This window comes from Salvia hispanica, chromosome 2 (assembly GCF_023119035.1).
Source record: "Salvia hispanica cultivar TCC Black 2014 chromosome 2, UniMelb_Shisp_WGS_1.0, whole genome shotgun sequence".
NCBI classification, from domain to species: Eukaryota; Viridiplantae; Streptophyta; class Magnoliopsida; order Lamiales; family Lamiaceae; genus Salvia; species Salvia hispanica.
In genome coordinates, this window is record NC_062966.1 from 34,664,163 (window position 1) to 34,679,646 (window position 15,484).

The 15,484-nt window shown below is 35.0% G+C and overlaps 1 protein-coding gene across 4 annotated transcripts; it reads right to left on the reverse strand.

The window, feature by feature from the left end:
• Window positions 1–368: 368 nt before the first annotated feature.
• Window positions 369–9,571, reverse strand: LOC125205889. Of its 4 annotated transcripts, none has more exons than XM_048105065.1 (19): window positions 9,423–9,571; window positions 8,855–8,891; window positions 8,668–8,732; window positions 7,743–7,808; window positions 7,524–7,595; window positions 7,235–7,307; window positions 6,752–6,789; window positions 6,545–6,649; window positions 3,836–3,949; window positions 3,668–3,748; window positions 3,514–3,582; window positions 3,190–3,267; window positions 2,923–3,048; window positions 2,519–2,524; window positions 2,339–2,446; window positions 1,602–1,670; window positions 1,415–1,477; window positions 1,182–1,336; window positions 369–1,079 (listed from the first exon to the last, which is right to left on the reverse strand). In XM_048105065.1, the coding sequence occupies exons 2-19, from the start codon at window positions 8,889–8,891 to the stop codon at window positions 602–604; spliced, it is 1,803 nt and encodes a 600-aa protein (XP_047961022.1). In that variant the 5' UTR covers window positions 9,423–9,571; the 3' UTR covers window positions 369–601. The 4 variants fall into 4 exon arrangements, with proteins under 4 accessions (XP_047961022.1, XP_047961021.1, XP_047961023.1 ...); XM_048105064.1 differs by having other exon boundaries at window positions 9,389–9,559; XM_048105066.1 differs by lacking the exon at window positions 2,519–2,524 and having other exon boundaries at window positions 9,389–9,557.
• Between the last annotated feature and the right edge of the window lie 5,913 nt (window positions 9,572–15,484).

Genomic DNA, 15,484 nt, shown 5'->3' on the forward strand with positions numbered 1-15,484 from the left:
TCAAGCCTCCTACCTCAACTTGAGGGAAGAGGTGCTTAACAACCACACCAACTATGTTGGATTAGGAAAGTCAGTTTTATGTGCATATATATACCATTGGTGAGCAAACCAAAACTAAATCTAAAGTTATTGATTTGGTTTTGGATTGAGCAAAAAACTATAGTTTCAACACCGAGCTGCCCAAACTCTTAATGCAAGTTTACAACTGTTTGTTTAAATTGCTTTTCAGCTCTCAATAGGAATTAACTATCAAGAAAAGGAATCATATAGTTTATTTAAGTTAGCAATGCATGTGTTGTTCCAATTTCAATACTAAAATTAGAACTTTTCTCAACAGATCTATGTAAAAAAACAAACAAAAGAAGGGAAACCGGATAAGTTGCTAATTTTATAATTCCGGTTCAGGTTCACTGGTTCGGGTTACTTGGGTTCGGTCTGGGTTCAGGATCGAACTGTCTGAATGCTTAATTACATGTAAACGTTGAAAAAAAAATCCAGGAGCACTGAAATGAAACTCGGTATGTCAAGTAACAGGAAGCTAGCACAGTCAATCATCGACTAATAGTATTACAGTAGAAAAATAACATAAACCAAAATAGCCTCAGAAGTGGCGCTCAGTATTGGCTGGATGAATTATTGGTTCCCCGGTAAAAGGATCGAACTTGTAGGGCTCACCAGTGTATGGATCGAATCTCATCTGAGGTCGGGACGCTTGCTGTCTGGAAACACCTCTAACGTCTGAGATCAAACTCGGATCCAATCTAGCATAAGATGAACTTGGTGCTGCTTGGGGTGGAGATAGATGTCGCTCCGCGGTTTGTATTGCTACCCTGCCATAAGATCTGGGGTGTGGTGGAGTTACCTCGAACCGAGAATTGCTTCCCTCCTCCAGTATTGTTCTTGGAATCGGGATGGTCTCAGACGCATATCGAGATCGGCTTCCTTCCTCCCGTATTGTTCTTGAAATCGGGATGCTCTCGGATTCATACGGAGATCGGCCTCTCTGTTCTGCTCTTCTCAACATTGCTCGACTAGATAAAGGATAATCCGGGTGTTGCGATGAATGGTAAAAGTTATGCCTGAAAATCAATCAAGCAATCAACCAGGTTAGTAGTATAGTTATGTAATGGCCAGATTCACTATGTGAAGTGTGCACATACATCACAATATAGAAAATATACCTAGCTGTATTGTCTACATGAGATGTAAAGGAACCAACAACGGGGGATGACAAATGATTCGAGAGGTTGAATGACTTGTATTCGCTTCTAGTAGCATCCTCAGCTCGCAACAAACTGACCAAGCTCTGATCCGGTCCCACTTTATCGACTAGGTGCTATGAAAGAAGTTGAATGGCTCAACAATAAGTAATGCAATAAGCTTAAAGCCAGTAGATTAGAGTTGAGTTACATACTTCAGAGATCACTGCAGCTAGGTATGCTGACTTATTTTGTGAAGCTGATCCTGATATCATAAACTACATAGAAGATTGAAGAAATTAACAGAAGAAACTTCTTGTCATAGTTATGCATATCGACTAGTAGCTTTTCTTGCAAGGAAAAACAAACATCAATTCTTATTGTACATGTGGCTGTTATAACCTGGTCAAGAACGGATATAGCAATAGGCTCGGGTAATTGCTTGAGAGTGCGTAAACTGTTGACATCAATCTGTTGAAAGAAAAGAAAATTATGAAACTGGTAGAAGATTTCTCATGCGAAATATAGAAGTAATAATACTGCAGGCCCCATATAGAAAATGCAACTTGTGTCGTATTATCTCTAATACACGAATCTTCACACAAAATCAGTGCAACCGAGATTTCTTCAAATCCTTCCCATTCTAATCTTCTATTGAGGGGAGTATTAATAAACAATAGAAAATGATGTGATCATTAAAAGATACTGCTGATATCATCATGATAAGTTCATTTATTTTGTGAAAACTCTGTGAAAACAAATTGAAAGAGGCCTGACCACAACATATTTTTACAAGGGTGTAGATCAAAGTGACCCGACCACAAGTCCACAACATATTTTTATGTTCATAATTCTGTATTCTATTTTCAATATGGATGCAGTAAAAAACTTAAGCGTGAAGGCAAACACAACACCAAAGGCAGACACAGTATTGTACATGTTTACTGATGAACACTAGGTCATGCTTGGTATAATGGAGTGGAATGGGAGTGGAATGGAATCAATGTAGGAAAGGAATCATAATTATCTTGCTTGGTTGGCACAACGAATTCAAACGGAATGGAATTGCTCTACCTTGATTGATTTCATTCATTGCATTACCAATCACCAAACAGTCATTAGAAACTTGAACTACTTACATCAAATCTGGTCGCAATTCCAAGTCGTAGGATTCGAAGCAACCGCTCTTTAACAGCTAAAGGCAACGCTATTACGGCATCCTCGTAGGGATCAGCAGGCTCCAATTCCTGTAGGACAGCGATGACATGTCATGGACCATGAAGAAGCGTGATTATACAAAAGATAATCCTAAAAAGTACCGGATTCTGTAAATTAAGTTCTTCAATAAGAGAGAGATTGAATTTCATATGCAACCGTCGTGCTTCTTTAGCGTTGAGGAACCCAATATGCCCAAGAAAATAATATGTAGATATGATATCACCAAGCAAGAAATCAAATATAGCCGAAACTGAAAGAAGTATTTTCAGAGCCTCAAATCTTAATTATGCCTTCTTTTTGACATTAACAATAATATGTAAATACGATATCACCAATTCATGTGTTGCACATGCTCTATTGTGCTGGTGAAATTGAGTGTCCCATGCTTTCTTTTGGTTGGTGCTATCTATTGCACACCACAATTAGCTACTATTTTTAGTATTTACTACAAATCGTGATCGTCAACATATTTAAATAATAATAATTGAGATGGAGATGTATTTACCCTCGAGATGTGGGAATTATGAACACTCGGTCTTAATATTTTAGATTGGTCAGGAATAGAAGTAATATTTTCTGGATACTCACGAACTCGCTTCTTGCTTTTCTCCATAGGCCTTGCAACTTCAACCTGTTTGCAGGCAAAAATTTCAGATATTATTCTCAAATGCATGTTAACATAATGAAAACCAAAAGTAGATTGTAGAGAGAGAACGAAATATTAATATCAGTAACCAGACTACACAGAAGCGTCTACGGTAAGTTTAACTACCTGGATTACATACTCTTGGCCTTCTCTAGGTCCTCCAACTGTTTTCCCGTTCAGTTCGTCGACGGCTCTCTCAAGATCCTGCATAAGAATTAATAGAGTTTTGAGGCTGGAACTGTTTAGAAGTCAGTGCTGGAGCCAAGAAAATGAACAAGATTTTATCAAAGAAGACATAACTTATAACCGGATACTAATCCGGGCATTGCCATGCAAGTCAAATAAAAATATTTGGAGAATATTAACTACCATATGGAGACAAAATAACTCAGCTGGATAGGTATATCCGTATATGCAATCGCCAAAATGACAAAATGTAAACCAACTTACCAATCTCTCAGTGAAATGAACAAACCCAACAGATGAGCTACCTTTTTTGGACACCACCACTCTCTCAACCTGAAAGAAAGCATCAGCAATTACATGATAAGTGGATGTAATAAATCAAAGAGAGGCGGAAATCAATGGTAAAATATGCAGAGACCTTCCCGTAGGGGTCAAATAATTGACTTAAATATTTCTCCTCAGCATCAGCAGGTAAATTTCTCACAAAGGCTACTTTCACCTGGAATATCGGAAAAGAAGATTAGCAATACAGCAATATCTCTGAAAGTTATTAAGCATATTATTCATAAGAATATTAATTATGGACCTTAGCAAGCTCTTTTGCATCAATTTCAGCGTCTTCTGCCCACTGGACAATTGGGTGCACACTTCCAAGACGAAACTCTGGTTGAGAGCCCACTCGTAGAGAGCGTGAAGCAGCCTGTGTTTAAAGATTTTGAAGTAGGTATTTTCAATTTCTGATAGAGAATGGATTCATTCATTTTTTTAGTCCTCTGCTTCAATTAGAACAATTGACTGCAGATTTGATGCAGAAGAATTATTAACAATGTTAAATTGCACAGGCAAATTTCAGTGTTGTTCAATTCAGTTGTTGAGAGTTGATTTCATGCTCGTTGGTTCTTTGGGTTTTCTTGCTAAAATTCTCCCACTTGATCAAAAGTAAGTAGGGAACCAACCAAGATGTTAGATTTGAGATAGACATGAGCTATGTAAAGAGGACCCAGGCTCTGCAATGAGAATTACAACTGGAAGCTTACATAATAATTCTTCTCTGACTAATCTGTTTGTGTGAGTAGGTGTTTGCTTTGTGTGATAGGTTACATAGATAGACAGATAACACATATGATTGAGTATTTGAAGAATTAGATGATCAAGCCAAGTTCAAAATTAACTAACCCTCAAAGTAAATGCTGGAATAGCCTATATACTCCCTCCGTCCCTGATTAAGAGTCACACTTTTCCATTTCGGTCCGTCCCCAATTAAGAGTCACACTTCATTTTTACCATAAATAGTAAGTAGGTCTGACATTCCACTAACTCAATTCACTCACATTTTATTATAAAACCAATATGAAAAAATGGGTCTCACATTCCACTAACTTTTTCAACCAACTTTTCTTTACATTTCTTAAAACCCGTGTCCGGTCAAAGTGTGACTCCTAATCGGGGATGGAGGGAGTATTATTTATTCATCCTAACTCAGTGAAGTCCCTGCCAAACTACTTATGTGTAAAGTGGGCCACATGGAAGTCATTCAATAATTATTATCCCCATACAATCATTAAAACTGCTGAATTTTTTGCCTAACAGGCATAAAACAACCTAAAGCACAAAATTCCAGGTCAAAGATATGAAATGGATTAGACATCATAGACATGGTTTAAGGTGATAAATATGAAAATTGAAGGATGAATATGGGATTCTAGAAGACCAAACAACATGCGGGTTCAGAAGAGCAGTAACTTAAATACAAGAGCAGAAACAACAGTTGATAATTCAAATATGCTACCTAAAGCACAAAATTCCAGGTCAAAGATATGAAATGGATTAGACATCATAGACATGGTTTAAGGTGATAAATATGAAAATTGAAGGATGAATATGGGATTCTAGAAGACCAAACAACATGCGGGTTCAGAAGAGCAGTAACTTTAATACAAGAGCAGAAACAACAGTTGATAATTCAAATATGCTACAAGACTCGAATTTCAGGTAGAGGAGAAAGGTATACAATTATGACACATCCATAAAGGATTTAGTTGACACAAGAAAGAAGAGAATGGACTAGGAAGTTGAAGATAAAGGATTCCTTTATCACCAATATAGAATGTTTGTACTGTAGCACTTGCATCAACCTTTAGTTTTATTTTGCACATTCAACAATAGAAGAACTGGTTGTGGTATGGTTCGAGTTTCAATTGATACCAATGTGCAATGGCACATTGTTGAGAACTGATAATCATCAGAGATCTCACGGTTTGAGATGGAAGTTTACTAAAAACACATGCATAATAACTTAACAGTTCTTCAGATTTCTTTTAAGACAAGTTCATCTTTTATCCTAGCCAATGGCCATTTTATGATTTTGGTCCAAAACATTATGTTTGATAGCTTCGGATCCCTGACATTATGAATTGTACATTTTTAGGCCTAAAAGTGACGATGTTGTTAAATTTGATGGTAAAATGTTATTTTGACTCAATAACTTAAAAAACTGCTATTAATCACTTATACACCAACTAAAGTCCATTTTTATCCTAAACAATATATGAGCATTTTACAATTTTGGTCAAGAACATTATGTTTGCTAGCTTTGGTCTAAACATTATGAATTGGTCCATTCTTTATGGCAAATGAAACCCAATATGTGTCACAACTTATCGGCTATGTCATTTTTTGGCAAAAAAAAAATGGACTAACTCAAAATGTTTGGACCCGAAACTAGCAATCATAATTTTATGGACCAAAATTGTAAAATGCTCATATGTTAAGGACAATATTAGAGTTTAGTCTAGTATTTAAGTTACTAATTGAGTCAAAATCGCTTTGACCATCAAATGTAACAGCACCGTCACTTAAGGACTAAAAATTGATCAATTCATAATGCTAATGATTCGAAGCTATCAAACATAATTTTCTTGACCAAAATCGTAAAATAACCATATCTTAAGGATAAAAATACATTTATTCTATTTTTAAATGGTATATTTGTTTTCCAGTTGTAAGAAATTAGGCTTGCAAAGAGTTCCAGTTTTATGAGTAGATAGAAAATATTTTAAGGATTGGTCAAATTTGGGAATTCAATTTTTAATATATTGCTTAAGTACTTATGAGGATTTCCTCTAACAAATGGGTCAAAAAATGATGCTGGAACTCAAAACCACCAACCTGAGCTTCTACCCTGTATAATTTAAGATGCAACAAGAAAGTCTTAATTTCTCACCACAAAACTAAAAACTATGACATTTCAAGACTTATAGATGGAAAACTAAATTAGAGAATGAAAAGAACTCACAGCATGAGAGGAAAACTTGACAAAGGCAAAACCACGGTTCCGCGGCTTTTGACCTGGTGCGTCTTTACTGATTGAAAGATCAACGGATTCAATATCTGGGAAAATCTGTAGCACATAAAAAGGAACTAATCAGCGAGACAGAATGGGAACTCTGTTGAAATTTATGGCAACTTTTGCTTGAAATCCCATAAAAGAAAAGAAAGGTACCTGCAGCACCATTCTCTTAAATTCATCAGCAGTCCAAGCTGAGATAAGGGAGAAAATTTAGTCTTCCACGCATAAAAGCAGACCAATGACATCAGAAGAACATATGGGTAGATTAAGCAAGTCCATAGTGAAGGGACCGGACATTATAACATATCATCCCGACTAACCAAATGGAGGTCTGTATGCATGTGTGTGAGAGACATTTTAGGACATGAAATAGGCACAATAATGACTTCAATCACTTGAGCTCCAGGGAAAGTTATGAAGCTGAAAATAGTCTTGAAGTACCAGTGTAGCACTTTTGCACATTATTTGCACACTATTTGCACATTATTTGCACAGATATTATAGTTCCCTAAGCAATGTTATCACCAAATAGAAGAAATTGCAACACATATCCTTACTGGATAAATGCAGCACCTGGTATTGTATCACATTAGGAGTGGAAATTTAATGTATCACAATAACACCAAGGTATCGAACCTTTGTTCAAATTTCCGAAGTATAGTGTTTCTTGCTCACTTGATGGAAGCACTCCTATCTTCTTCCCATCTAGCTGCATATCAAAACAAGAAATATTAATTAAAGAAAAAGGAAAGGAAAAAAATACATACAGTTAGCAGGGAGGGCATCTTTTATAAATGCATTGGCACCACCAAGCACCAGATGAGCAAGTTCAATAGTTTCAAAAAAATCAGAAGAATATTAATTGCCAAAAATGAGGATACTCAATAAGAAGAAAACATTCCTAAGAAGTTAAGTTAGTTCTCACCAAAATTCCAGTTTTTTCCTTCACAGCTCTTTCTGCGGATTCTTTCGTCGAGAATCTCACAAAGCAGAATCCCTGTGAATAAAAAATAAGAGCAATGGAAATGAGATTGTATTGCATCATTATACCTTCTCTTTCATATGTTCACGACAGTGAAGATGAAGAACAGCACAAAAAACTTTATCTTCCTACAATAATGTGCATGAGGTAGCATGTATTGACCTTCGAAAAGCCTTTCTGGTCCTTTATCATGCGAACTTCAACTATTTCACCGCAATCGGAAAATGCCTGAGAAAGCAATGTATCAGATTTCATCAATAAAGTGACGCATATATAAGCAACACAAGCGCATCTTCTTGAAACTTTCATATAAAAGGAATATATAGAAAATATCTGGCAATGCCCAGTTAGTGTCTACAAGCCGAGACTGAGTAACCCTTCAAAACACCAAATGTAATTTTATAGGAATTTGACTGCATGTGTATCGCAAATAGAACATACACAATTATAAGCCAAGAAGTATAACACAACTCCTCCACGGATGCCAGAATAAATCAACGGCCAACCCGAACAGGATTCTTTTGACCTAATGGAGAATAATTCCCACTATTAGGTTAATTAAATTCATCGCCCTCTTACCTTGTTTACTTACAATTGTTACATGGAATTTTTACTTTATATTAATACATCCAAATCTCTATACCAACCTCAAAATATGATTTATGAAGCTAATAGCTATCATAATCAACAGATGAACCTGTGCAATCCTGCTTTTAGTTATGGTTCAACATCTCTAGACCACCTATTTTATTGTCAGCCCTTTGTTTCACAGTATGGTTTCATTGAGTGGCAGACCTAGGGGGGGCCAAGCCACATAACACGAGAATGAAAAGTACAAAGAAAATGTCACCAAAAAAAATAATAAAAATACCACTTAAGGAATCGGACCCAGGGCATGGAAATGAAATGATTCTACGACCTCTCACAAGACCAGTTGTGCTAATACTAGGGTTCATAAATATAGAATACGTATTACATATACGTGGACGTTGAAATTGCTGGGGGCGGGGGGCACACTGGTGGTTTCATTAACCCAATATTTATCAACCAAACACATGTATGTCACAGAAACATAATTGGATCTGACCTCGCGAATTTTCTCTTCATTGATGGTCCGAGGCAACCCACCAACAAAAACCTCAATCCCTTTTGCTGCATTCACAAAATAGAAAAATCGTGAAGCCGCCAGAAAAGCATAGCAGCATTGAATTAAATTTGTAAAATCTCGGCATATATAGGTTAAACTAATAATGAACCTTGAGTAATGAGCTTACCATGATCGCTAGCGTGTTTCTCGGACAGCTGGCTCATCTGTAATTAGAAGTGATCAGAACACTTGCGCAAACCCAAAAAGAAAATGTAAAAGTGAATAATAATCAAAGGTGCCAAACTGTGCTCCGCCACCTTAAACTCCGATATGGCTTCCATAGCATAATATAAATCTTGCGCGGCGATAACTTATCAGGAAAGATTGGGACTTTACAGATTCCAAAGCTTAAGCAACAAAATTGCAATTTTTCCATTGGCCTACCAAAAGTTTTGATTGAATGCGCACTTTTGTGAACTAAATTTATTGTATGTGTGTTATTTTTTCTGTCTCTGACTTTAATAGCTTTATTATTATTCAAGTTATCAGTTATAGAATCTGAGAGGCATAAATCGCGAAGATAATTAGATGAGTATAGTGAAGAGAAGAAAAGGAGACTCGATGAAATCATGCAGGGAAAACGGCAACATATTCTATGAATATCGTTGAAGCAGCTAAACATGTCTCTTTGAGAGCAAATTGAGAACAGAAAATGCATTACCATTGCCTACAGATGTTTGCAAGATGTCACTGACCTTCTCAGGAGCCTAGGCCGTTGGAGAGACGTTGAGTGATTTGGGTAGGGCTCCTGGTTTTCTTCAACAACGTCTATTGATTGCCAGGATTGAATAAAGAAGATGACAATTTAGGGATTTGTCAAAGGTTGAGCTCAGCCCTAAAATGAGTTGATTGTCAGGTATAGATTATGAGGAGAAATTTTGGATAAAAAATTAAATTTGCTGACGTTTTTATAATTTAAGATTAAATGCATTTATAATATGGAATAGGGCATGCGAATTTTTAGGAATTATTGCATTTTTTATCTTCTTTTTCTTATTGTTTTTCTTACAAAGAAATTTCGTTTAATAATTAAAAACATATAGTACATATTTACTTTTAATGAAAATAAGAAAAGATAATTAAAGATGTGCAAAACATGAGAGGTTCCATCTTTTTCCATCATCATTTTATTTCTTATTTTTTATTAAGTATGATTGTTCAATTCATTAAAAATGATCATAAAATTGGTTACTTAAAAGAAATATACACTTATTTGATTGTGAAATACTATTACATGCATTAATTATATAATTAATTGATTATATATGTTGGGAGTAAAATAATGAAAAATTAAATGGAAAAAAGGGAAAATTACAAAAATCTCTTATTTTGAAAAATTTGTGTGTCTTAATTTTATATTTGAAAGATCACCGATTTTGTTGTTGTTTCAAATTTCTCGATTATGAATGTGTCAGTTACTTGAATTCGGTTTTTTTGTAAGTGGGCTGAGAAATTGGATTGATATTGTATTTGACAACTCATTTGTATGAATTTGATAATTGACTCAGCCTCGTTTCAAAGTTTGATGCCTTAATTAATAATTGGGGTAGGAATATATATGTAGGGTAAACAATAACTGAAATGATTTTGTATTAGGAATATATGATCATCATATTAGCCTTGCACTTTGTCAAATTGAAATAATGTTTATATGACATACTAGTATTTTAAGTCAAATATACCAGTACTATGTTTTCTAATTTAATACATAAAGATTATACTTGTATTCTACTCTCTTTGTTCCATGCTGGTAGAGTATCATTTTCTGCATTCATTCTGAAAAAATGATATAAATAGTTAAACTGGATAAAGTGTAAAGTGGAAAAATAATAATGTAGATAAGACTATTCTCTATATTATTTTCTCTCTTATTATATTATCTCTTCACTTTAACTCTTATATATGAGTTTATTCTCTCTTCACTTTAACTATTTATTACTCCCTCCGTCCCGCAAAATTCATCACCATTTGACCCGGCATGGATTTTAAGAAATATAATAGAAAATGAGTTGAAAAAGTTAGTGGCAAGTGGGTCCTACTTTATATATTAGTTTTAAAATAAAATGTGAGGGGGAATGAGTTAGTGGAATGTGGGGTCCACTACCAAAAATGGTAAAAGTGAAAGGTGATAAATTTTTAGGGACGACGCAAAAATAAAATAAGTGACAAATTTTTAGGGACGGAAGGAGTATCATGTTTTTGGTTGATAATGACTGGGTTAAATAAACCATACTATGAAACAAAAAGGCTGACAATAAAACATGTATGTCACAAAAACATAATCGGGACTGACCTGGCGAATTTTCTCCTAATCAATGGTCTGAGGCAACCCACCAACAAAAACCTCGATACTTTGTGTTGCATTGACGAAAATAAATAAGAAGCCGCTAGACAAACATAGCAGCAGTGAATTAAAACAGTCAAATCTTATTGTAAATATAAGGGGTAACTGCTTTTAAAATCATGAACTTTACACGAATTTCGGTTTTTCCCACGAACTTTAAAAAGTTCATATAATACCACGAACTTTGTCGGGCGTTGCGATTTTCCCATTCGACCCGACCCGGGGTTTTCCGGCAGAAATAGTGCTGACGGGGCATGCCGGAAATCTTATGTGGCAAACCGTCTAAAATATGTACAATTTCAAAGATTTCAACCTCTAAAACGACGTCGTTTCAGAGTTTCAACCTTTCAAATTTCATAAATTTTATAATTAAGAGATTTCAACCTAATTCTTCAGAATCAATCGCGATATTCAATCGCGATATTCAGAATTTGTATTCAATCCCGCTTTCACTTCAGAGATTTCAGAATCGCCCAAACAACGTTCCGATTTGTAGTTTAAATCCGTCATCCCTTGGCTTGTTCAACAACCTAGGGTTTGCGAATTCAGTAGCAGCGACGGGTTTGCGAATTCAGCAGCAGCGACGGGTTTGCGATTTCGAATGTGTATATCTGTCGATTTCAACAAGTTGCATTAGTATATGGCTTCAATTTAGGACCATATCATATACAAATTCAGTTTTCAATACAAATGGGGACCATATCATATACAAATTCAGTTTTCAATACTGTGGGGACCAACAATACAATAATGTAAACATAAACACTAAAATTCCCTCAATTGATGCCCCCTAGAAATTGGGGACTGAAGAGGTAAAATTGGGTAAAACTATAATTTAGGTTAAGTTAAATTAATCTGTAAAAAAAATAAAAATTTAACATGTCATTGCCACATGTTATTGCCACGTAGAAAAATAATCCACGTGGCGACCTACTCTGCCGGAAAACCCGATATGGGAAATCGGCAACCAACTACAAAGTTCGTGGTATTATATGAACTTTTTAAAGTTCGTGGGAAAAACCGGAATTCGTGTAAAGTTCATGATTTTAAAAGCAGTTACCCCTAAATATAATGAACCTTGAGTAATGAGCTTATTATGTTCACCATAGTGTTGCTTGAAAAGCTTAGTCATTTGTAAAATTAGAAGTGATCAAAACACCCGTATGCAAATCCAAAAAGAAAATGTAATATTGAATAATCAAAGGTGATGAATAAATTGTGATATGCCACATTGAGCTCAGATATGGCTTCCCTATCATAAAATTGCCAAAATTTATTATAGAAACAACATCAATTGTCATTGAATGCATAAGATTCAAGAATACAACTCAAATAAATATAGGTAAAATAAAAAAGACATAACTATAATAGAACCAGCAAAGCCACTGATCCTTTGATATCTAGTGCACAAATTTACATCATATCCAACAGCGATAACTTTCCGTGCACATACAAATCCATTTTATGTACAAACAAATTCAGCATCACAAAACATCGTTCAAGATTGTGATAATTAAAATTAGCATACACTTAAACACAATATACCTTTGCAATTACGGACTCATTGTTGTAGAGCTCTAATGTGGAGTGGATTGAAAACCTTATAAAATTTTGCTACGTTGTCAGAAACTGGGAATTGGGGATTCTTTCAATTGAATATTTGAGTTGAATGTTGTAGTTCATGTAGAGAAACGAATAAAAATCATCCCTGCTTAATATAAATTTTTTCCAAGTTGCTGGGCAATGCTTGAAGTTGATTAACTAGGGTAGATATATAAATTAAATGATTATAATGAATAGAAAAAAATATTCCTTCAGTCTCATAAAATAAAGTGCACTTTTCACTTTCGTCAGTCCCACAAAAATACGTGCATTTCATTTTTTTAAAGTTATATCAATTTAATAATGTATGTCTCACTGTCCATTAACACTACTTTAACTATCATTCTCCTCATCTCTTTTACTTTACCATACCAATCTTATCATCTCTCTTACTTTACCAATTTTGTTTTAATTCTCGTGTCATACTCACTGCCTGTATTTTCACGGGACAGAGTATAATAAAATATGTTTTTTTTAATAATGCTTATAATGTTAATATGCAAACCAAATCCTAAAGATCACCTCGTCATCTTATCTTGTATGAATATAAAACTAGGTTGAACGACCAATCAAATAATCCACATGTGCATTATCCTTGAGTCTGCACTCTTAGTCTCTTACCTTATGAAGGTTGTTGTCGTTCGACCTATTGCACAATTGGACGATGACCACCTCTTGCACTACAACAAATCACTACTCAATTATGTTCAACCAATCTAACACACCTTACCGAAAACTCTCTCACCTATCTCCCAATATTCGATTTGTATTATCCACTTATTCTCGGACATCAAATTTTTATCATTTTACAAACTTAAACGTCGAAGACTCTTCAATTATAGTCCACTAGTGCTTTTAAGGTGACTCTAACGGTGTTCTTTAGTCACATGTTGCAAGTACATGTAGTGTAAAACACCATCAATGAATATTTAAATGTTAGGTCAATAATCAAAGATTAATTTCAATTTAGATTTTCAATATATATTACAATTACATAGATTTTCAAACCTAGCATAATGGATGATTCTATATTCGAATTTCAAGCTTTGTTTATTAACTGTTATATGCATATATTTTATGACAATAATTTATTATTACGTGAAAAAAGAATAGCTGCAACAAAAACCATAGGAACCATGCTCTCGTTGAGTGGAATTGGGATTTGGAGACGGATCGTCGGAATGTTGGCCGGAATTTCTTCCTTTTCTTCTTCCTCCTCTCTTTCTCTCTTTTCCTCTCCCTTTTCTCGTGTCTGAATATGTCTGAATCCCTTCCAAAACCGCCCCGGAAACCAATTTGAAACCTAAAATTCGGCAGTTTTCGAGAAAAACGCCCGACCGGGCAAAATGGTGCCAACCCGGGCGTTTTTTATGCCAACCCGGGCGTTTTTAATGCTGAAAACGCCGGGCGTTTTTGCCGGTTTTGACTGCTTCACGCAACCTTCGTCAAATGACCATAACTTCTTCATCCGAGCTCCGATTGAGGCGTGTAATATACCCACGCGAAGCTATTTCAAAGACGAAGATAATGGTGGTAAGATAAAAGAATTTGGACACCATCTTGATAGGAAACGAACAGTTTCAATCAGACCTTACTCCACATGTACATCTATCAACTAATATATAATAATCAAACCTTAAAGATCAATTGATAGATGATTTAAATATACAAAATAGGAGAAAACTTGGAGTATAATTAGTATCATTTGATTCACATCACATAGTTGTTAGTATAATAATTTACTGACAATAGTACTCCCTCGGTTCTACCTTGATAGAAGAAGCATTTCACTATTTTCTACATTATTCTATCTCATACTCTACCCTTTCTTCACTCCAACTATTTATCACTCCTATTTATCCAAAATGTACGTAGAAAATGAAACATATCTCCAACTATTTATTACTCCTATTTATCCAAAATGTGCGTACAAAATGAAACATACTGGTATGTGATCATTGTTATGATTGTTTAGTGTGGGTACATATTCATATTGTAAATATCTATCAAATTGAATTTTCTCAAGGTTAAAAAAGCTATGCGAAAAATATGAATTTATAAGGGTCAATATGATTAATATATAGTAGACAAAGTCAAATTATTATTTCAACCATGTTTGATCACTGCCTTGCTAACATTTTTCTAAAATCCAATGCTTTTCATTACATGACCAAAATTAGGGATGGGAATTCGGTCGGTTCGGTTCCGACCGAACCGATTAGTCGATTAACCGACTTTCATTTTTTCCGAAACCAGAACCGAAATCGAAACTGAACCCTTTGTCGGTTCGGTTCCACCGAAGGAACCGAACTCAAGTGCAATATAATACATTAAGTAATAAGTCATGAAATCAAAAGGACAGAAACCATGATTCTATTCCATCATCAAAAACCAAATTTCCAACAAAGTCTACAAAACTAAGTCCAAAAACCAATATAAACCAACATCATTCATCAAACTCATTTTTACTTTTGTACCACCAAAAGTAATAAAATTAAAAAATATATAAAAATAAAGATTTAGAAAATAATGGTCATTCGGTTCTAACCTTTCGGTTCTAGGTTAGAACCGGAACCGAACCTTAACCGTAATTTTTCGATTCTCGGTTAACCGAATACTTGAAAAAATAAGATTCGGTTCTCGGTTAACCGAGAACCGAAAATCGTTTCCCCAAGCCTAACCAAAACTATCCAGAATATCACATACAAATTAAAATTAAAAATAAGATTCGATTCTCGGTTAACCAAGAACCGAAAACCGTTAACCGAGAACCGAAAATCGTTTCCCCAAGGCTAACCAAAACTATCCAGA

Coding starts and splice junctions, on each gene's coding strand:
- LOC125205889 (XM_048105064.1), bottom strand. Junction 3,583..3,667: donor TATTTGACCCCTACGGGAAG/GTCTCTGCATAT, acceptor GCTTTCTTTCAG/GTTGAGAGAGTGGTGGTGTC. Junction 3,049..3,189: donor GCCAAGAGTATGTAATCCAG/GTAGTTAAACTT, acceptor GCCTGCAAACAG/GTTGAAGTTGCAAGGCCTAT.